General features: G+C 32.1%; 1 protein-coding gene across 1 annotated transcript in view; it reads left to right on the top strand.

Moving 5' to 3' along the window:
- LOC142234347 (prostacyclin receptor) overlaps positions 1–10,463 on the top strand; it is a 45,457-nt gene extending 34,994 nt beyond the window's left edge. The window contains exons 4-5 of the mRNA XM_075305461.1: positions 7,170–7,501; positions 9,719–10,463. Of these exons, the coding sequence (XP_075161576.1) occupies positions 7,170–7,501; positions 9,719–9,967 (581 nt within the window). The 3' untranslated portion in view covers positions 9,968–10,463. The remainder of the gene's footprint in view (positions 1–7,169; positions 7,502–9,718) is intronic.
- The last annotated feature ends 14,745 nt before the right edge of the window (positions 10,464–25,208 follow it).

The raw sequence follows: 25,208 nt of genomic DNA, 5'->3' as shown, positions 1-25,208 counted from the left end.
GAAATTCTGAGTCGATCTGAGCATGTCCGTCCGTCCGTCTGTTGAAATCACGCTAACTTCCGAACGAAGTTAGGTCGGATGGTATTGCAAATGGGCCATATCGGCCCACTTTTTCGTATAGCCCCCATATAAACCGATCCCCCGATTTGGCTTGCGCGGCCTCTAAGAGAAGTAAATTTCATCCGATACGGCTGAAATTTGGTACATGGTGTTAGTATATCGTCTACGTACCGTGCAAAAGTCCATATCGATTCGTAATTATTTGTAGTTACTTATACATACCTTTTTTGTCTAATATATATCACGTATGGACTAACTCACAATTTAGAAAACGTTGTTAAGTAAGAAGTTTTAAGATAACACAACCCAAGTAATTCCATTCCGTAGAAGTTTCTACGCAATCCATGGTGGAGGGTACATAAGATTCGGCCTGGCCGAACTTACGGCCGTATATACTTGTTAATTTTTTAAAAATCGTCTTTTGATGGTCAAAAACGACCATACCGGTATGAAATGAGCGTTTTCTTCATGTGTCACCCACTTTCCACACTTTTGGATCTTTCCCATATTGTTTGTTGTGCAACATTCCTGCCATTTGCTTTTGACTCAAAGTTTCATCTCCATCCAATTCGGCCTCTTCAAACTTTTTTGTTGGTCTTCCACGTTCTTCATTTCTCACATCAAAATCCTTATTTCTGAACCGTTGAAACCATCTGTTGGATATTGCTTCCGATAGAGCATGAGCATGCCTCGATAAGCATTCGATGCGACTCTGCAGCTCTTTTCTTCAAATGAAAACAAAAAATTAATGCTTTCCGCAAATCACTTTCTGGTACAAAATTCGACATTTTTAAAACGATGAAAAAAATATGATGTCTGTTCAATGAATTGATGTATACTAAATATTTTTCACAGATGTCATAGCAAACAAACAAAAAAAATAAGGTCGTGTTCCTAACAAAGGTTCCCTATCAATGCATTTGTATCTTGACGCTTACTTCATACCGGTATACCTGAAACACCGACTTTTTTTAAACTCGATAAACCAAAACAGGTCTTATTTCCGCAACAAAAATAGATAATCAACACTCATTTTGTTTTGAGTGTTCACTTGTACTAAACAAAGCTTTTAACCTTTTGGTATTGATTCCAAGCCAAAGACACAAAATTTTATTTCTCTAAAAAATTTTGTCAAAATTTTATTTCTATAGAAAATTTTGCCAAACTTGTAATTTTGGTCAACATTTTATTTTTATTGATTTTTTTTCTATAAAAATGTTGATCAAAATGTTATATCTCTAAAAAATTTTGCCAAAATTTTAGTTCTATAGAAAGTTTTATCATCATTTTAATTCCAAGAAAATTTTGCCAAATTTTAATTCCAAGAAAATATTGGTAAAAAAAATATTTTTATAGAAAATTTTGGTCAAAATTTTATTTCTATAGGAAATTTTGTCAAAAATTTATTACTATAGAAAATGTTGTCAAAATTTTATTACTATAGAAAATGTTGTCAAAATTTTATTACTATAGAAAATGTTGTCAAAATTTTATTACTATAAACAATTTTGTCAAAATTTTATCAGTATACAACATTTTGTCAAGATTTTATTTCTATAAAAAATTTTGGTCAAAATTTTATTTCTATAGAAAATTTTGTCAAAATTTTATTTCTATAAAAAAAAAATTGGTCAAAATTTTCTTTCTGTAGAAAATTTTGTCAAAATTTTATTTCTATAGAAAATGTTGTCAAAATGTTATTTCTATAGAAAATTTAGTCAAAATTTTACTTCTATGCAAAGTTTTGTCAAACTTTTAATTCCATTTCTAAGAAAATTTTGATCAAAATATTGTTTCTATAGAACATTTTGTCCAAATTTTATATCTATAGTAAACTTTACCAAAATTTTATTTCTATAGAACATATTGTCAAAAATTGTTTTTTATAGAAAATTTTAGTCAAAATTGTATTGTTAGAAAATTTTGCGAGGATTATTTTGCAAAATCTATACATTTTTGTATACAAAAACATCAAGATTTCTACCAATCTACCAAACAGAAAAAATCTACCATTTTTTGATAGAATTCTACCAACTTACCATAGTTGATAGTAACACATTAAAAACAATACATTAAGTATATCGTTAGCTTAATGTGTAAAGGTGCTAAGTCAATCTTTTATAAAAAAATGGATTAAGATGGATATCGGAAGAGAAATCAAAAATACATAGTTTAACAAAAAAAAAATATATTAAATATCTGTTTTTATCTCTGTTGGGTAATGACGTGTAAAAGTGCTGAGTCAGCACTTGTTAAACTACACGTGCAAAGTCATATTTTAGGTTGAGTAGGCTTTGCTAAAAAATTTTAATAGCAATTTTTTGTGTGCGATTTTGCGGAAAGTTTACTGTTAGTATTGAAAGCATAAAAGGCAACTCATGGATATTATTACTCCATTTTTGCAAATAATCATATTTGTACAAATTTATTTCGGCAAAGACCGGCTATCACAAACCTTTTTTCGGAAGGTTCAAGTGTGGTTCACTTTTGGATTTAGTGAACTGCCTGAATTTATTCTGGTAATTGGTTGATAGTTTTGCTTTTTAACACGATGACAAAATATGATGTTGTATGTCATAGCAAACAAACAAAAAAAAATAAGGGTGCGTTCACAACAAAGGTTCCCTATCGAGACAGTTGTATCTTGACGCTTACTTCATACCGGTATACCTGAAACACCAAGACATTTTTGTAAACTCGATAAACCAAAACAGGTCGTATTTCCGCAACAAAAAAAGATAATCAACACTCATTTTGTTTTGAGTGTTCACTTTAGTCAACATTTTATAGAAAGATTTGGTCAACATTTTTTTCTATAAAAAATTGTCAAATTTTTATATCTATAGAAAATTTTGTCAAAATTTTATTTCTATAGAAAAAAATTTCAAAATTTTATTTCTATAGAAAATTTTGTCAAAATTTCATTTCTATAGAAAATTTTATTTCTATAGAAAATTTTGTCAAAATTTTATTTCTATAGAAAATTTTGTCAAAATTTAATTTCTATAGAAAATTTTGTCAAAATTTCATTTCTATAGAAAATTTTATTTCTATAGAAAATTTTGTCAAAATTTTATTTCTATAGAAAATTTTGTCAAAAGTTTATTTCTAAAGCAAATTTTGTCAAAATTTTATTTCTATAGCAAATTTTGTCAAAATTTTATTTCTATAAAAAAATTTGTCAAAATTTTATTTTTATAGAAAATTTTGTCAAAAATTTATTACTATAGAAAATTTTATCAAAATTTTATTTTTATAGAAAATTTTGTCAAAAATTTATTACTATAGAAAATTTTTCAAAATTTTATTACTATAGAAAATTTTGTCAAAATTTTATCAGTATACAAAATTTTGTCAAAATTTTATTTTTATAGAAAATGTTGTCAAAATTTTATTTCTATAGAAAGTTTTTTCAAAATTTTAATTCCAAGAAAATTTTGTCACCATTTTATTTCTATAGAAAGTTTGTAAAAAAATTATTTTTATAGAAATTTTTGTCAAAATTTTATTTCAATAGAAAATTTTGTCAAAATTTTATTTCTATAGAAAATTTTGTCAAAATTTTATTTCTATAGAAAATTTTGTCAAAATTTTATTTCTATAGAAAATTTTGTCAAAATTTTATTTCTATAGAAAATGTTGTCAAAATTTTATTTCTATAGAAAATTTTGTCAAAATTTTATTTCTATAGAAAATTTTGTCAACATTTTATTTCTATAGAAAATGTTGTCAAAATTTTATTTCTATAGAAAATGTTGTCAAAATTTTATTTCTATAGAAAATTTTGTCAAAATTTTATTTCTATAGAAAATTTTGTCAAAATTTTATTTCTATAGAAAATGTTGTCAAAATTTTATTTCTATAGAAAATGTTGTCAAAATTTCATTTCTATAGAAAATTTTATTTCTATAGAAAATTTTGTCAAAAATTGTATTTCTATAGAAAATTTTGTCAAAATTTTATTTCTATAGAAAATTTTGTCAAAATTTTATTTCTATAGAAAATTTTGTCAAAATTTCATTTCTATAGAAAATTTTGTCAAAATTTTATTTCTATAGAAAATTTTGTCAAAATTTTATTTCTATAGCAAATTTTGTCAAAATTTTATTTCTATAGAAAATTTTGTCAAAATTTTATTTCTGTAGAAAATTTTGTCAAAATTTTATTTCTATACAAAGTTGGTAAAAAATTTATTTTTATAGAAAATTTTGTCAAAATTTCATTTCGATAGAAAATTTTGTCAAAATTTTATTTCTATAGACAATATTGTTAAAATTTTATTTCTATAGAAAATTTTGTCAACATTTTATTTCTATAGCAAATTTTGTCAAAATTTTATTTCTATAGAAAATTTTGCCAAAATTTTATTTCTATAGAAAATTTTGTCAAGATTTTATTTCTATAGAAAATTTTGCCAAAATTTTATTTCTATAGAATATTTTGCCAAAATTTTATTAGTATAGAAAGTTGGTAAAAATTTATTTTTATAGAAAATTTAGTCAAAATTTTATTTCAAGAGAAAATTTTGTCAAAATTTTATTTTGTTGTTGTTGTTTTTTTGATTTCAGCTTAAAACCATGCATTGACTAAACTACAAGTATAGCTTAACCAACAGAGGAAAATAATGTTTGTCAAATTTATTTGGGCAAAGCCATATAGACTGCAAGATGGTTGGATGGACGCACGTTTCGGAATTACCACATTCCTCACCAGCATCCTCTACTTACAGCAAAACTATCCACCAATTATCAGAATAAATTCCGGCAGTTCATTAAACCCAATAATGAACCACACTTGAACCTTCCGAAAAAAAGGTTTTACAGGGTTGATAGTTTTGCTGCAAGTAGAGGATGTTGATGAGGAATGTGGTAATTCCGAAACGTGCGTCCATCCAACCATCTTGCAGTCTTTGCCTAAATAAATTTGACAAACATTATTTTCCTCTGTTGGTTAAGCTACACTTGTAGTTTAGTCAATGCATGGTTTTAAGTTGAAATCAAAAACAACAATGATTAAAGAAAAAAACAACAATAACAAAACAAAACAAATGAAAATTTTATATCGTAGATAATTTTGGTCAAAATTTTATATCTATAGAAAATTTTGGTCAAAATATTTTTCTATAGAACATTTTATCCAAATTTTATATCTATAGTAAACTTTATCAAAATGTTATTTCTATCGAAAATATTGTCAAAATTTTATTTCTATAGAAAATTTTAGTCAAAAGATTATTTCTAAGAAAATTTTGGTCAAAATATTATTTCTACAGAACATTTTGTCCATATTTTATATATGTAGTAAACTTTATCAAAATTGTATTCCTATAGAAAATATTGTCATAATTTTATTTCTATAGAAAATTTTAGTCAAAATTTTATTGTTAGAAAATTTGGCGAGGACTATTTTGCAAAATCTACAAAAACATCAAGATTTCTACCAATCTACCAAACAGAAAAAAATCTAAAATTTTTGATAGAATTCTACCAACTTACCATAGTTGATAGTAACACATTAAAAAAATACATTAAGTATGTGTCTTATATCTACCTACCCAAGAATATGATATAAAGGGTGATTCTTTTGAGGTTAGGATTTTCATGCATTAGTATTTGACAGATCACGTGGGATTTCAGACATGGTGTCAAAGAGAAAGATGCTCAGTATGCTTTGACATTTCATCATGAATAGACTTACGATCTGCCACAACGTCGAATTTTCAGTGAATGGGCCCTAGAAAAGTTGGCAGAAAATCCGCTTTTTTATCGACAAATTTTGTTCAGCGATGAGGCTCATTTCTGGTTGAATGGCTACGTAAATAAGCAAAATTGCCGCATTTGGAGTGAAGAGCAACCAGAAGCCGTTCAAGAACTGCCCATGCATCCCGAAAAATGCACTGTTTGGTGTGGTTTGTACGCTGGTGGAATCATTGGACCGTATTTTTTCAAAGATGCTGTTGGACGCAACGTTACGGTGAATGGCGATCGCTATCGTTCGATGCTAACAAACTTTTTGTTGCCAAAAATGGAAGAACTGAACTTGGTTGACATGTGGTTTCAACAAGATGGAGCTACATGCCACACAGCTCGCGATTCTATGGCCATTTTGAGGGAAAACTTCGGAGAAAAATTCATCTCAAGAAATGGACCGGTAAGTTGGCCACCAAGATCATGCGATTTGACGCCTTTAGACTATTTTTTGTGGGGCTACGTCAAGTCTAAAGTCTACAGAAATAAGCCAGCAACTATTCCAGCTTTGGAAGACAACATTTCCGAAGAAATTCGGGCTATTCCGGCCGAAATGCTCGAAAAAGTTGCCCAAAATTGGACTTTCCGAATGGACCACCTAAGACGCAGCCGCGGTCAACATTTAAATGAAATTATCTTCAAAAAGTAAATGTCATGGACCAATCTAACGTTTCAAATAAAGAACCGATGAGATTTTGCAAATTTTATGCGTTTTTTAAAAAAAAAAAGTTATCAAGCTCTTAACAAATCACCCTTTATAAAAGCAAACAAAATATTGGCTGATCACATATAGGAGCTTTTAGGGAAATTACAAAAAAAAATCTATTATCCGTTCTTCCGGAATTGTCACAAAAATATAACAGCAGACACCGACTGCTATTTTTAGAAGGCTTTTCCCATGTCAGGAAAATTGTATTCGCGTCATTTTATTCCGATTCGCAAAACATACCCCAACTATTAAGCATTATGTATGACATACTCCAGTTAAATTATTTTTTCTAGTGATCAAACCTTACACCGAAAAAAAGTGAACTGTTTTATAGGAAGTATGAACTACCTCGAACGAAAATTGAACTAAATTTTACTCCACATTTTGAGATTTCCACAAAGCGTTGTTAAAACCAGGAAAAATAATAAAATTTAACTACAAGCAAATACATTTTTCCAATAAAAACAAGTTAAATTTAGCGTTAGTTTAACTATGGAAATTTTTTTCTGTGTATTTAATTTCCAATTGAAAGCATCTACTATTACATGTTTGACTGCCGATGGCTTCCTTAATTAGTGGTCACATAAACATCATCTATCATCAATCTATTTATGTGGATTCTAATATTGTTTTCTAATTTCTCCTGTTTGCAGGCACTCTCCTATGTGTGGTTATAGTCGCATGTAATTTATTTGTTATGCGCGTTCTATGCTTCATTGGTCGGACACGTACCACCCAACGTCACATGACATACGACATGGTGAATCGTAGTGAAAAGGGCTCTCAAATTGATGGTGAAAGTTCGAGTGGCACGACACTATATCAACAGAATGGTGGTGGTGGGGGCACCACACACCATGTGCCACAATATCATCACAGTAACAGCGTGACCTTATCGGCACAGGCTTCGCCGGATGAAATAAAATTTGCCAAATTAATGTTGTTCCTGAGTATATCCTTTGTTATCTGTTGGATGCCACAAATGGTATGTATGTGTATGCTATTCTAAGATTGTAGTTAAACAGCCATTAATTTTCTGTTATTTATCTTTATCTTGTATGTTGTATAAATCCAATCGGGCTAGATGACGTTAGAAAAATTACATTTAATGGCAAATTTATTTAGAATAAAGAAATTGAATTGAAAGTTCAAAATCCTTTGACTACAAACAAAAATTTTGTCATTAAATTTAAAACACTCATCTATCAAATTTTGGTCGCTCCATTAATTAAATCAAGGCCTAGTATCCTCCATGTAAAGAAAAAATAATATATATATATATATAAAATAATCTTTTGAAATAGCCTTCAAAATATGGTCCAATCCAAAGATTCAATATCTCAGTTAATTTAAAATTTTTTTCTTATAGCCATTTTCATGTTGCTCTGCTAGGCTTTAAATAGGTTTCTTTACTTTAAGGAAACCTTGCCTTACAAAGTCATATGACTTTAATCGAGAGACAAAAATCTCAAAGATTCGTGTCCTAAATTTGAAGAAACAATTTTTTTTTTATGAAAGATTCAGAGTTAATCTTGTGGTGAGTCGGGTTGGGTTTAGCAGAACAAGAGATAAGATGACGCGTTCAATATGGCCAATGGTTGCTAATTGGACACACATCAGCTACGCTGCTATCAATTACTGATAGATAGGAATTGAGGCGGCTGCACTTGCCTGATCTTAATTGGGCCAAAACTACCTAGCCTGCCGTGGGATGTCTCTTTTTCAGCTACATTATACTCATGAATCCTGTTCAGGCCTGTCTAGTACGATGCTTGATCTAGAGACTCTCTTTTGTAGCGCTGGTTCTCGAGCTCTGTAGATGATGTATATCAAGCCCTACATTTCTGGTTGGTGGTTGTTTATCCATAAGATGGTGGTTTGGATGATTACTGCGATACAACCCAGGAGATATTGCTTTGACAACATGTAGTTGTATCTACACACAGGGATGATCTTTCTCTCCACATAAAGGTGATTCAGGGGTGTGCTACGCAGACATCCTGTCGCAGTTCTAAGGGCAGCGTTCTGGCAGGTCACGTGTGTTATTCCACTGCATATCACTTGTCCACACTGGTGCTGCATAGTATACCACTGACCGGCCAATAGGTAGTTAACAAGGTTTCTTTGTCCGCACCCCAAGTGCTGCCGGCAGTGACTTGAGGACATTGTTTCTGCCGCGGAACTTATCACAAATTACCGTGTCATGGGCAGACGACATGAAAAGGCTGTCGAATGTGACTCCGAGGATAATGGGGTAATTTGTGGTCGGAATCGTTTTGACAGCGACACTAATATTCAACTGCCTGCTTACTTCTGACGTCCATGTAGCAGCCCGATGTATCAGGCTCACTCCCTGCCAGCATTTCAAAGTTCAATTTGATCCTCATCGCTACCACAGACTTGCTACTTGTAACTCAACATCATTCTTTTATTAATGCAAAAAAAAAAAATATGTTAAATGTGTTGTGATAGTTGTTTATCAGAATTTATAAATGTTTAATCAAATTAATAAACATCTAAACAATCGTGTTTTTCTTGACCTCAATGATTCTTTTACAACTTTCTTAAAAATCACTTTATCCGATGATTTGAAGGGGCTCTTATTGGCGTCGTTTCAAAGTTATCGAAAAAGGCACCTAATAATTGAACCCATGCGATACTTTTTTGTAGTAACTTGGCGTGGTACAACTTCTCAATAGTGACGGCACTTTTGCGAGGAGTTTTGGATATCGTATACGACTGTTTTCCACGTGGTGGGGATTCTCAGAAGCGCCGTCAAATTCAAAAATGTTGGCAGGTCTTAGACTATTCAGTCCATTGTTATACCACAGTGGTGAACTTTATTTGTTTATATTGTTATATTTCTGCCAAAACTATGAACTTTCCACCTACAATCAATTAGTATCAAGTTGCTGTAATAGTTTTACAAAAATTTAGCTCGGAAAATTTGAAAGAAATGTAAATTTGATTGCCAGATTGGTTGTACAACTAATCACATTACAATTTGGAAAACTTCGTTTCCGAATAGACAATTTTAAATCGGCTTAACCGTCAAGCCTCCGCCGTCGGAGGCAAAAATTTAGTGTCAGCCGCCGACAAAACTGGGTAGGCTTAATTCTCTGAAAGTAACATCAGACACTTTTTGCTATTATTCTCACACTTATGGGATTTTAATAACCAAATATTTTTCGTTTATTTTCAGATCGCCATACCGATGGCAATAACACCGAATCGTGTACCAAAGGCTCATCCTTTCTTTTTGATTGCTGATATTTTCATGGCTTTACATTTCACATCTGATCCCTATGTGTATGTCTTGAGTCGTACAAAACATTCATACATTTTGGGATGCCTAAAGCGCTGGCGTACTGGTTTGAAACGTTCGCACAGTGATCAAAGTCGTTTAAGGGCCAATGTTGAACAACATACACTCGAGTGTGGTCTCAATTGAAATATCCAAAGGAAATAATTGGAAGGTGATGATGACGATGCAGATGCTGATGCAGTTTCCATGATTGACAGATGCTGCAATTACAAGTAAAACTATATGCAGTGGCATCTGGTCATGACACCTGTTTCTTCACGCACTAGTGTTTGTTACCTTTGGCTCATTACTAAACAATGCCAGCAGTGGTAATAAAAGTCCTTACATCATTTTATGTAATATTACCAAACGACATCCAATCACGATTTACGCACATATGTATACAATGGCCATTCATCTTCTTTGGACTTGAACATGCTTCTGTTTATTGCTAGTACGCGTATATTTTTTATGTACTTACACTTAATAGTAAAACTATTGAATATCGTATTCTCATTAAGTTTTTTTTTTTTGTTTTCTCTTAAACTAACCCATATTGTTGTAGTTTACGCCTCATTCATTGTTGGACATCAGATATGTGTTATTAGCCTTGTAAGATGAGAAATAAATAAGTTAACGATAATTGTTGTAATGGAATGTAATAATGGAACCTTAAATACCACTAAGGAGACTGAGAAACTATTACATGTGCAACTTTTGGTTTTGCGTCATCCTTGTATTTTCAGTTGGTACACCATAGGTAAAGAACTACACCCAAGTAAATTTATTAGTAGAAACAGCATAAAAATCTGCTAAAACAGCAAAAAAAAAGAAAGAAAAGCAATTACACCAAAATATGTCTCAGCTCGGTCGAAAGGTAATAAATACAGTGAAATCTCTCAATCTTAGAGACTCTGAAAAGCGGATACCTCTCAAAAATTATCACATTCAACACAATCTCATAAGTAGACACTTCCCAAATGTAGACAAAATTTAGGAGATCATCGGTGTCCACCAGACCACTGCAACGAATACACAAGCAATTACTTTCAAACACACGCCACACAATTCGAGTAGTAACTTCATTGTCCATTTCTCAAACGAGTAAAATATAAAACTTGCAATTTGTGAAACAGCACAAATAGAACCCAATAAAGCAAACACCAAACAATGTTCTGAAGTATTCGAATGTAATCGGAATTCAAACTCCATTCGTTTTATAATTTCCATTGCTGTGTACAGTGTTGCCAGTATTTTTCTGGCTCTTGTCCTCTTATTTTGATATTTTCGTCCCAAAAAATGTTGGCAAAACTTTCTATAAAAATAAAATGTTCACAAAATTTTCTATAGAAATAAAATTTTGACAAAATTTTCTATAGAAATAAGATTTTGAAAAAAATTTCTATAGAAATAAAATTTTGACAAAAATTTCTATAGAAATTAAATTTTCTATAAAAATAAAATTTTGGCAAAACTTTCTATAGAAATAAAATGTTGGCAAAACTTTCTATAAAAAAATGTTCACAAAATTTTCTATAGAAATAAAATTTTGAAAAAATTTCTATAGAAATAAAATTTTGGCACAACTTTCTATAGAAATAAAATTTTGACAAAATTTTCCATAGAAATAAAATTTTGACAAAATTTTTCTATAGGAACAAAATTTTGACAAAATTTTCTATAGAAATAAGATTTTGAAAAATTTTCTATAGAAATAAAATTTTGGCAAAACTTTCTATAGAAATAAAATGTTGGCAAAACTTTCTATAAAAATAAAATGTTCACAAAATTTTCTATAGAAATAAAATTTTGACAAAATTTTCTATAGAAATAAGATTTTGAAAAATTTTCTATAGAAATAAAATTTTTACAAAATTTTCTATAGAAATAAGATTTTGAAAAATGTTCTATAGAAATAAAATTTTGGCAAAACTTTCTATAGAAATAAAATTTTCACAAAATTTTCTATTGAAATAAAATTTTGAAAAAATGTTTCTACAGCAATAAAATTTGACATTTTCTATAAAAATAAAATTTTGATAACATTTTCTATAAAAATAAAATTTTGACAAAATTTTCTATAGAAATGCATTTTTACAAAATTTTCGATAGAAATAAAATTTTGACCATATTGTGAAATTTTTACAAAATTTTCTATAGAAATAAAATTTTCTATAGAAATATAATTTTGACAAAATTTTCTATAGAAATGCATTAGTACAAAATTTTCTATAGAAATAAAATTTTGACAAAATTTTGTATAGAAATGCATTTTTACAAAATTTTCTATAGCAATAAAATGTTGACAAAATTTTGTATAGAAATAAATTTTTCTATAGAAATGAAATATTTCCAAAATTTTCTATAGAAATAGAATTTTGAAAAATTTTCTATTTATATAGAAATAAAATTTTGACAAAATTTTCTATAGAAAATTTTGGCAAAACTTTCTATAGAAATAAAATATTCACAAAATTTTTTTATAGAAATAACATTTTAACAAAATTTTTCTATAGGAATAACATTTTGACAAAATTTTTCTATAGCAATAAAATTTTGACAAAATTTTCTATAGAAATAAGATTTTGAAAAATGTTCTATAGAAATAAAATTTTGGCAAAACTTTCTATAGAAATAAAATTTTCACAAAATTTTCTATAGAAATAAAATATTGGCAAAACTTTCTATAGCAATAAAATGTTCACAAAATTTTCTATAGAAATAAAATTTTGACAAAATTTTTCTATAGGAATAAAATTTTGACAACATTTTCTATAGAAATAAAATTTTGACAAAATTTTTCTATAGGAATAAAATTTTGACAACATTTTCTATAGAAATAAAATTTTGACAAAATGTTCTATAGAAATGCATTTTTACAAAAGTTTCGATAGAAATAAAATTTTGACCAAATTGTGAAATTTTTACAAAATTTTCTATAGAAATAAAATTTTGACAAAATTTTCTATAGAAATGCATTTTTAAAAAATTTTCTATAGAAATGCATTTTTACAAAATTTTCTATAGCAATAAAATTTTGACAAAATTTTGTATAGAAATAAAATTTTCTGTAGAAATGAAATGTTTACAAAATTTTCTATAGAAATAAAATTTTGAAAAATTTTCCATATAGAAATAAAATTTTCACAAAATTTTCTATAGAAATAAAATTTTGGCAAAACTTTCTATAGAAATAAAATTTTCACAAAATTTTCTATAGAAATAACATTTTAACAAAATTTTTCGATAGGAATAAAATTTTGACAACATTTTCTATAGAAATAACATTTTGACAAAATTTTCTATGGAAATAAAATTTTGACAAAATTTTCTTTAGTAATAAAATTTTGACAAATTTTTCTATAGTAATAAAATATTGACAAAGTTTTCTATAAAAATAACATTTTGACAAAATGTTCTTTAAAAAAAAATTTGACAAAATTGTCTATATAAATAAAGATTTGGCAAAATTTCCTATACAAATAAAATTTTGTTAAAAAAAGATAAAACCGATTTCTCGAAAAAATCGCCTACTTATGGAAATTCCCCACCCAATTCCCAAGTCCCCAACTCAAAAATTTCGTCCCGATTCACGAAAAAAAATATCCCCAATTTGGGGGAAAATCCCCAATACTGGCTGTGTAGATGAAGTTATTTCGTTCTCTCAACCATAAGAGTATGCTACACACACACTCTCCATTCCTATTTTGTTTGTTGGCACATATAATAAAAAGCACAGACCCGCTCACAGTCTCCATTCACTGACTTCTGCCAATCAACTGATCGACGATTGTGTTTGTTTTTCTGTTGATCGTGTCGTGTCACATACGAAGTTTCGTCTTTGCTAAAGCAAAATATTCTATCTTCACTAAAAAGGTTATGTTTTACTCGTATCGTGACGATTACAACAAAACCAAAATATTGAAAAGAACTGCACAACGAGTCCTTTTGAATGTGATGGCTCTGCAATGCTTGACACTGTAATCGGTTTACAGAGTTTCTGTTCTATTCATTAATCAAAGTATTCGAAGTAGTCGTGGAGTGTATAGCCTTCACAAGGCTTGTGCAGGCCTTTGGTGTCCATTTTGGTGAGGATTCGCCGTATAAGGTTTATCCAAATATCTCTAAAACAATGCATAAGAATGTGTGCTGTATTTGCTCAATAAAGGTGTACCAGCAAACAAAATGTTTGCTGATCGTGACTTTTAGGAATATTAAAAGCGTGGAAATTACAAAAAAAATATTTTTTTGATTACTAAATATCCTTTGGATAACATTTTCAAAACTAAAAATTTTACGAATTATTATTCCCCATACCATTAACTTCAAAAAAAAAAAAAAACAAAACTGTCTTAACACACTTTTTACTATGGGTGTAGTTACTATTATTAAGATTACTTATCTCAGATTTAAGCATAAATAGTGTGTAGCAATTGCAAATTGGAAATTTCTTACACCTACGATATTTTATTTAAAATAAGATAAATGTGAATAACTAAATATTGTATAACTTTAAAAAAATATTAAATATAAAATAAAGATTAGTTTCTTTTGTCTATGATGCACACACTATTATTGGATAGGAGGGCTGCCTTTTATATTTCGGGATTAGAAAACAAAAACATATATTACACTGAAAAAACAGTGAACCCACCAGGAAGAAAACTTTCGGTTAATTTTAGAAAATTTTGAATATTTGTAGAAAGTTTTAACTAAACAGTATTACAAACGTTGGGATCACGCCGATGTCATAAAAATAAGTAAATATTTTTCGACAAATTCAAGAAAATTTATTTGTCATAACTAGGTTTTTTCACTTGTTAAAGAAAATTTTGTAGTTTGAAGGAAAAACTGGAGTTCAAAAAAATTGCAAGAATGTCTTTAGTGACATACGAAGTTCATGATGGACGCATTTACAAATTTAAAGAAATTCTGAACTATTTTATGGAAGACACGAATTTAGTTAATCTTTATGCTTCATTTGAGTATATTTTTTTTTCCTCGGATTTAGTTAATTTAACTAACGTACACAAAAAAATATTAGAGTAAAGGAGACTTTCTCCAAACATAATAATTCCATGAACTAAAATAAAGTTAAATTGGCTTTAGTGAAATAGAGAGTTCACTTTTTTTTGAGTGTAGCCATAGAAATATCGCTTTATTGGTTTTCAAAATATTAACCTCCTTGACTACCAATGTCCCCCTTAAGGACGACATTCTAAAACGACAACAAACTCTATTTCCCCACATTAAACCAAAAATACGGAATTTTGAGACAAGTTTTCTACTGTATGTCTCTGGTAAATGGACATAACAGGTTGGCGGATAAGTCCCCGGTCTGACATATAGATGGCGTCGCCAGTATTAAATGCATATTATTTTTATATAGTTCCAACCTTCAAATGATTCGTGTCAAAATTTGACGTCTGTAAGTCAATTAGTTTGTTAGATAGAGCGTCAATTAGTTTAGTTAGATAGAGCGTCTTTTGTGAAGCAACTTTTGTTATTGTGAAAAAAAATGGAAAAAAAGCAATTTCGTGTTTTGATAAAATACTGTTTTCTGAAGAGAAAAAATACGGTGGAAGCACCATAATGAGTTTCCGGACTCTGCCCCAGGGAAATCAACAATAATTGATTGGTATGCAAAATTCAAGCGTGGTGAAATGAGCACGGATGACGGTGAACGCAGTGGACGTCCGAAAGAGGTGGTTACCGACATCAATAAAATCCACAAAATGATTTTGAATGACCGTAAAATGAAGTTGATCGAGATAGCAGAGGCCTTAAAGATATCAAAGGAACGTGTTGGTCATATCATTCATCAATATTTGGATATGCGGAAGCTCTGTGCAAAATGGGTGCCCACGAGCTCACATTTGACCAAAAACAACGTGTTGATGATTCTGAGAGGAGTTTGCAGCTGTTAACTCGTAATACACCCGAGATTTTCCGTCGATATGTGACAATGGATGAAACATGGGCTCCATGGTTCAATATAAACACTGCATGCCGTCTTGGTTCATCCACTTGGCTGTTTGGATGAAGTGGATGGACCAAGACGGCATGCAGTGTTTATATTGAACACTCAGTCTTTGCCACATCTAGCAAAGTCTCAGGGCCGTGTATGTTATGGCTTTCATTATATCCAAATGAAGGTGTATAAAAACGATCAGCTAAAGGATTCAGAAATGGACAAGCCTCTGTCTGAATCAGAAGTAAGCGGATCCTCTTGCGAAGTCGAGGGACATACCAAAGTTGAAGACATGGATAGATACCGTATGCGTGAGGAGGTTTCTACTGCCTCAGAACTCACCAAAGTTGAACCTATGGTTATTGCGAGAGTCACCGAGATCTCTGAATAGGACATTCTTGATGACTCGATTGAAGCTTCTGATGTGACGGTTGTTGAAAATCTCGATGGTCCTACGGATCCTCCAGATAAATCTTTATCATTGTAAGGCTACATGTGCTGCCTTAAAAGTTCTCCTGATGGAAGGGGACATAGTTCTTATTCAAGAACCATACGTTTATAGAAACAAAATATGTGAATTAAGTACTCCGGGGTTCAAACTATTGCAGTATACTGGTAATGATGTAAATCGAGTCTGTATAATTGCTAAAAACGAGCTTAACTTGTTTCTGCTTCCTTCAATGTGCAATGCAGACACTGTCGTTGCCAATTTAGAAATAGCCAAATGGAAATATTGGGTATCTTCGGTCTACATGGGACATGACAGGGAGATGCCTCCATGTGCCGTTAAGACCTTAGTTGAGGAGTCACTGAAAACAAAGACGAAACTCATTATGGGATGCGATGCGAATGCGCATCATTGTATATGGGGAAGTAGTGATACCAATGCAAGAGGAGAGTCGCTAATAGAGTTTATTTTGCGTACTAATCTGGTAGTCTGCAACAAGGGAGATGCCCCAACCTTTGTCACTAAAAACAGGGAAGAGGTTTTGGACATCACCTTGGCCTCGCAAGAACTGAATGAAATGATATCTCAGTGGCAGGTTTTAAGTGAACACAGCTTCTCAGATCATCGCTACATCAGGGGGCTAATCACGGCATTCGATATCGAATTCATAATCGTATCGAAAAAATTGTCGATACGATTCGATCGAAATTTGATGCAGTTTCTCAAGCGTTGCCAACAGCAAAAAACGAAGAAAACAGAGCAAAATGAAATGACAAAACTAAGTTAGCGTCACAAAATAGAATGTAGAAAAAACAAGTAAGGAAAATCTAAAGTCGGGCGGGGCCGACTATAATATACCCTGCACCACTTTGTAGATCTAAATTTTCGATACCATATCACATCCGTCAAATGTGTTGGGGTCTATATATAAAGGTTTGTCCCAAATACATACATTTAAATATCATTCGATCTGAACAGAATTTGATAGACTTCTACAAAATCTATAGACTCAAAATTTAAGTCGGCTAATGCACTAGGGCGGAACACAATGTTAGTAAAACAATATGGGAAACATTTAAATCTGATTAAGGAAACTTCGCAAAAGTTTATTTATGATTTATCGCTCGATATATATGTATTAGAAGTTTAGGAAGATTAGAGTCATTTTTACAACTTTTCGACTCAGCAGTGGCGATTTTACAAGGAAAATGTTGGTATTTTGACCATTTTTGTCGAAATCAGAAAAACATATATATGGGAGTTATATCTAAATCTAAACCGATTTCAACCAAATTTGGCACGGATAGCTACAATGCCAATTCTACCCCCTATGCAAAATTAGAACCATATTAGTCCATATCGGGCGAAATATATATGGGAGCTATATCTAAATCTGAACCGATTTCAATCAAATTTTGCACACTTAACTGCACTACTAATTGTACTCCTAGGGTAAAATTTCAAACAAATTGGGCCAAAACTCTGGCTTCTAGGACCATATTAGTCCATATCGGGCGAAAGATATATATGGGAGCTATATCTAAATCTGAATCGATTTCAACTAACTTTGGCACGCATAGCTACAATGCTAAATCTACTTCCTGTGGAAAATTTCAACCAAATTGGGTAAAACTCTGGCTTTTAGGACCATATTAGTCCATATCGGGCGAAAGATATATATGGGTGCTATATCTAAATCTGAACCGATTTCAATCAAATTTTGCACACTTGACTATACCAGTAATTGTACTCCTAGTGCAAAATTTCAAATAAAATTCGGCCAAAAATCTGGCTTCTGGGGCCATATAAGTCCATATCGGGCGAAAGATATATATGGGAGCTATATCTAAATCTGAACCGATTTCAATCAAATTTTGCACACTTGACTATACGACTAAGTGTTATATTTGTACAAAATTTCAAGCAAATCGGTATAAAACTCTGGCTGCTGGGTCCATATTAGTGCATATCGGGCGAAAGATATATATGGGAGCTATATCTAAATCTGAACCGATTTCTTCCAAAATCAATAGGGTTCTATTTTGACCCAAGCTAGGAACATGTGCCAAATTTGAAGGCGATTGGACTTAAATTGCGACCTAGACTTTGATCACAAAAATGTGTTCACAGACAGACGGACGGACGGACAGACGGACATGGTTATATCGACTCAGGGACCCACCCTGAGCATTATTGCCAAAGACACCATGTGTCTATCTCGTCTCCTTCTGGGTGTTACAAACATATGCACTAACTTATAATACCCTGTTCCACAGTGTGGCGCATGGTATAAAAATGTTTCTGGAGGTTTCAAAGTAAAAAGTAAATTGTATTGCATTATATCTTATGGACCCCATAGATCAAACCCCCCCCGAAATGAATGAATATTTTTATATAAATAAATATATATTTTTAGCTGCATAGAAAAATCTTATCGAAGATGTTGAAAAAAGCTGGAGGTTTTATTTTGAAAAACGCTTACCTATAAAACTTGCACAAATCATAGAATACTAGTTGAAAAGCCCGTCAAACGACGGTCAAAAAAAAACAAATTATTTTTGTTCTCGCACCACAAATTTCATTTTTGGAAAATGTATTTCTGCTTTTTATGTGTGTTTGTTGTTCTTTTTGTAAAGAAAATAAAATTTTGACAAAATTTTCTATAGAAATAAAATTTTGCAAAAATTTCCTATAGAAATAAAATTTTTACAAAATTTTCAATTGAAATAAAATTTTGACAAAATTTTCTATAAAAATAAAATTTTGCAAAAATTCTATATAGAAATAAAATGTTGACAACTATTTCTACCGACATAAAAAATCGATAATATAGAATCGCATTCTTTTTTCGATTAAAACTTTCTTGAAGTTCAATAAAATCCTGTTTTTGACTATGTCTTTTACAAAATCGAGATTTTCTTCCCACATGAACATGTCTGTTTTGCCATATTTGTTAAAGACTATTAGAAAATAAGGTTGATAAAGACTTTCTCAAAATATTAAAATATTTTGTCAAAGCTATTGTACCATAAATCTGATATCGACTCAAAAATGTCTACACAAAAGGTACTAAATCATTCGCGGGGGTACTACGGTACTGACCGGGGTGAAAAAGGTTTGAAAAAAGTACTATAGTACTGCATTTTCCATCCCTGCAGTTACTACGTGCTCATCCGAACGTTCATTTTCAACAATTGAGAGATTAAAGACGTATCTTAGAAATTCGACTAGCGAGAGTAGACTCAAAGGATTGGCATTAATGTCGGTTCATCGCCGAATAAATGTGCCGACTGAAGAAGTCATTGATTTATTTGCTGCCCAAATAGCCCGTCGGCTCAATTTAATATTATAACAAGTATATATAGCACTAAGTTCGGCCGGGCCGAATCTTAAATACCCACCACCATGAACCAAATATTAGGGTTTCCTTTGAAATTTCAGGAGGGCTTGAGGACTTGAGGATATTCCCGAAGATAAATTTAAAGATTTCACCTACGAGGACTATATCAGATTCTGGATTTATAAGAATCATTTTTGTTTGAGTTTTAAAGGAATCATTAACATCTCATGTAAGTGTGCAAGAAAATTATAAAATAAAGTCTTGATTTGAAATCTTAAATCTGTAGAAGTAAAATCTGGAAATTTTACATTGAGTTTCAAGCAATTTTCATGATCAGTGCGCCTTCTACACCCTCAAGAAGTGAAGTCGGTCTATATGGAGGCATTACCAAATGGATCGATAAAAACTTAATCCGATACACGTTTTTGTGAACCTAAAATACCAGAATATTTACAATTTCAGGCAAATCAGATAAAAACTACGGTTTCTAGAAACCCAAGGAGTTAAATCGGGAGATCGTTCTTATGGGGGCTATACTAAAATATGGACCGATACTCACCGTTTTCGGCACACCTCTTTATGACCCGAAAATACCTCTAGATTTCCAATTTCAGGCAAATAGGATAAAAACTTCGGATTCTAGAAGCCCAAGAAGTAAAGTCTTGAAATCGGTCTATATGGGGGCTATACCAAAATATGGACCGATACTCACCATTTTCGGCACACCTCTTTATGCTCCTAAAATACCTCTAGATTTCCAATTTCAGACAAATTGGATAAAAACTACGGTTTCTATAAGCCCAAGACCCCAAATCGGGAGGTCGTTTTATATGGGGACCATACCAAAACATGGACCGATACTCACAATTTTTGGCACACGTATTTGTGGTCCTACAATACCTCTAGATTTCCAATTTCAGGTAAATTGAATAAAAACTGCGGTTTCTATAATCCCAAGAAGTAAAATCGGGAGATCGGTCTATATGGGGGCTATACCAAAATATGGATCGATACTCACAATTTTTGGCACACGTATTTGTGGTCCGACAATACCTCTAGGTTTCAAATTTCAGGCAAATTGGATAAAAACTACGATTTCTATAAGCCCAAGACCCCAAATCGGGAGGTCGGTTTATATGTGGACTATATCAAAACCTGGACCGATATAGCCCATCTTCGAACTTGACCTGCCTGCAGACAAAAGACGAGTTTGTGCAAAATTTCAGTACGATTGCTTCATTATTGAAGACTGTAGCGTGATTACAACAGACAGACAGATAGACAGACAGACGGACATCGTTATATCGTCTTAGAATTTCTCCCTAATCAAGAATATATATACATTATATAGTCGGAAATCGATATTTCGATGTGTTACAAACGGAATGACAAACTTATTATACCCCCGTCACCATTCTATGGTGGTGGGTATAAAAATATTGTATACATACCTATGCATAAATAAAATTTTCTACACATGAGATTATATGAATATTTTTATACCCTCCACCATAGGATGGGGGTATATTAACTTTGTCATTCCGTTTGTAACACATCGAAATATTGCTCTAAGACCCCATAAAGTATATATATTCTGGGTCGTGGTGAAATTCTGAGTCGATCTGAGCATGTCCGTCCGTCCGTCTGTTGAAATCACGCTAACTTCCGACCGAAACAAGCTATCGACTTGAAACTTGGCACAAGTAGTTGTTATTGATGTAGGTCGGATGGTATTGCAAATGGGCCATATCGGTCCACTTTTACGTATAGCCCCCATATAAACGGACCCCCAAATTTGGCTTGCGGAGCCTCTACGACAAGCAAATTTCATCCGATCCGGCTGAAATTTGGTACATGGTGTTAATATAGGGTCTCTAACAACTATGCAAAAATTGGCCCACATCGGTCCATAATTATATATAGCCCCCATATAAACCGATCCCCAGATTTGGCTTGTGGAGCCTCAAAGAGAAGCATATTTCATCCGATCCGGCTGAAATTTGGTACATGGTGTTGGTATATGGTCTCTTACAATCATGCAAAAATTGGTCCACATCGGTCCATAATTATATATAGCCCCCATATAAACCGATCCCCAGATTTGGCTTGCGGAGCCTCAAAGAGAAGCAAATTTCATCCGATCCGGTTGAAATTTGGTACATGATGTTGGTATATGGTCTCTAACAACCGTGCAAAAATTGGTCCACATCGGTCCTTAATTATATATAGCGCCCATATAAACCGATCCCCAGATTTGGGTTGCGGAGCCTCTTGGAGGAGCAAAATTCATCCGATCCGGGTCAAATTAGGAACGTGGTGTTAGTATATGGTCGCTAACAACCATACCAAAATTGGTCCAATCACACAAAAATTGGTTCATATCGGTTCATAATCATGGTTGCCACTAGAGCCAAAAATAATCTACCAAAATTTTATTTCTATAGAAAATTTTGTAAAAAAAAATTTATTTCTATAGAAAATTTTGTCAAAATTTTATTTCTATAGAAAATTTTGTTCAAATTTTATTCGGTTCATAACCACTCGAGCCAAAAATAATCTACCAAGATTTTATTTCTATAGAAAATTTTTGTCAAAAGTTTATTTCTATAGAAAATTTTGTTAAAATTTTATTTCTGTAGAAATGTTTGTCAAAATTTTCTTTCTATTAAAAATTGTGTCAAAATTTTTATTTCTATTGGAAATTTTGTGAAAATTTTATTTCTATAGAAAATTTTGTTAAAATTTTATTTCTGTAGAAAATTTTGTCAAAATTTTATGTCTACTTTGTCAAACTGAATTATATACGTATTGGATCGATCTTTTTTGATTTAATATATACCACGACTTACATACAATTTAGAAGATATTGTTAGGAGGTTTTAAGATACCTTGCCATCGGCAAGCGTTACCGCAGCTTAAGTAATTCGATTGTGGATGGCAGTGTTTAGAAGAAGTTTCTACGCAATCCATGGCGGAGGGTACATAAGCTTCGGCCTGGCCGAACTTACGGCCGTATATACTTGTTACTTCTACAAAATCTCTAGAATTAAAATTTAAATCGACTAACGCTATCTAGTTAATTGGAGGAAACTTCCATTGAAAATGTGAGTGTAACAGTCTACCATATTTCCCCAACTCTGGTGTACGTATATATGGGAGCTATATATAATCTGAACCGATTTTGACTAAATTTGACATGTATAGTTAGAATAATAATTCTGCTATCTATGCGAAATTTCACGTAAATGGGACTATAACTTTGGCCCCCCTGGTCATATGAGTGCAAATCGGACGGAAGATATATATGGGAGCCATACCTAAATCTGAGTAAAACCCTGGATTTTGAGGCCATATAAGTTCAAATCGGACGAAACATATATATGGGAGCTATATATAAATCTGAATCGATTTTGACCATATTTGGCACATACAATAGTATCGTTAAAAGTACCGCTGGTGCAATATTTGAAGTAAGTCAAGGCAAAACTCTGGCTTTTTAGACCACATAAGTCCAACTCGGGCGAAAGATATATATGTGAGCTATATCTAAATCTGAACCGATTTTAACACACTTAAAGATACTATTAAACGTACCCCTTGTGCAAAATTTGAAGCAAATCACGGCAAAACTCTGGCTTTTGTGGCCATATAAATTCAAATCGGACGAAAGATATATATGGGAGCTATATCTAAATTTGAACCGATTTCAATCAAATTTACCAAGCATTGGTAGAATGTCACGAAGATCGGTAGTAAACTTTGGCCTCTGTGGTCAAATGAGTCTAAATCGGACGAAAGATATATATGGGAGCTATATCTAAATCTGAACCGATTTGGCTGATATTTTGCATGATTTTTGAGATGCATAAAATATTTGGATGTACGGTATTTCAAGAAAATCGGTTGATAAACATGCTAACTATGACCAAATCGGGGATAAATATATATGGCAGCTATATCTAAATCTGAACCGATTTTTTCCAAAACCAATAGCGATTGTCTCTGTCCCAAGAAACGGCACTATGCCAAATTTGAGGACGATCGGACTTAAATTGCGAGCTGTACTTTGTGCACAAAATTACATATACAGACAGACGGACGGACAGACAGACAGACAGACGAACATCGCTAAATCGACTCAGAATTTAATTCTAAGCCGATCGGTATACTTAAAGATGAGTCTATGACCACTATTTATTGGCGTTACATACAAATGCACAAACTTATTATACCCTGTACCACAGTAGTGGTGAAGGGTATAAAAATATTGTATACATACCTATGCATAAATAAAATTTTCTACACATGAGTTTATATGAATATTTTTTTTTAAAGTTGAACCCCCCCCGAATTAAAATCCTGGCTACGGCCTTGGCTCGCTGCGAACTCGACTATGACCAAGTTTTGTTTAACTTTTATTGGAGTTGCATTGGTCCTAAATATTAAAAATATGTTCATTATATGTAAATTTACTACAAAGTAGCAACAATTCGAACTAAAACTAATATATTTACTATTCCTAATGGCGAAAACAATGTAAAAAAAACAAGTGAAAAATGTTTTACGATTGCAATTTACCAATCGAAAAAATATTCGATCAAAAAAAACTCGATATCGACTCCCGTGATCCGAAAAATTTAGATTTCGATCAAAAGTTCTCGATATCGAAGCCGTGATTAGCCCCCAGTTTCAAATTTGATGTTCATACCACCAAGACCATATTTCCGCCAAATGTTAGGAAAGCTGACTGGAATAGGTATAGGGAATCGTTCAATATGATGATACCGGAAATAACAGACACAAATATGAGAAATGTGCAAGATATCGAACACGCAGTGGAGCGGATTAGTAAGGCCTTCAACATCTCACTGGAAGCTGCACGCCCTAGAGGGAAGCCAAGTTGCTTGCGCTAGCCGACTGTCGATTGGACTCAGGAGTGTAGTGATGTAGCCATGGTTAAAGGTTAGGTTAAAGTGGCAGCCCGATTAAGATTCAGGCTCACTTAGACTATTCAGTCCATTGTGATACCACATTAACTAAAAGTACCTATTACATATGGGCACTTCTAGTTTTAACCGCTGAACCTTCTCGATTATTTTCTTCTGTTGAACCAACCAGATTGTTTCAAAAACATTAGCAGACCGCTTAAGTTAACGTTTTCCAGGTACGCCAGTAATCTAAAGCTATATGCCCCCCAATTCGCTTACGCCTCACACAACATTGACGGCAATGCCGAATATCCATGAAAACAAGCTCATGCGTTGTATGAGCTGCTGCAGCAGAAAAAAACGATCACTGGAACTTTGTATCGATATCGAACTCAATTGATGCGTTTGAGCCGAACATTGCTTGCTAAACGACTTTAATATTTGGAAAGGCAGGACAAGATGAAAGTCCTACCATATAGCCCAGACATTGCTCCTTTTGAGTACCGCTTGCTCCGCACAAACTGGCGAAACCAAAAATGGGTCGTTTGGCGGATTGAGTCAAAAGACGAGTCGTTGCTCGTCACGGCATCAGAATGTTACCATAAAGATGGGGAAAAAGTAGTGGCTAGCGATGGACAATACTTCCTTCAATTGATTAGTCCGTCATCGTGAAAAACCCCAAGTTTCATTCACAAGAATTT

Source organism: Haematobia irritans, chromosome 4 (assembly GCF_050003625.1).
Source record: "Haematobia irritans isolate KBUSLIRL chromosome 4, ASM5000362v1, whole genome shotgun sequence".
NCBI classification, from domain to species: domain Eukaryota; kingdom Metazoa; phylum Arthropoda; class Insecta; order Diptera; family Muscidae; genus Haematobia; species Haematobia irritans.
This window is presented reverse-complemented; position numbering and strand designations above follow the sequence as displayed.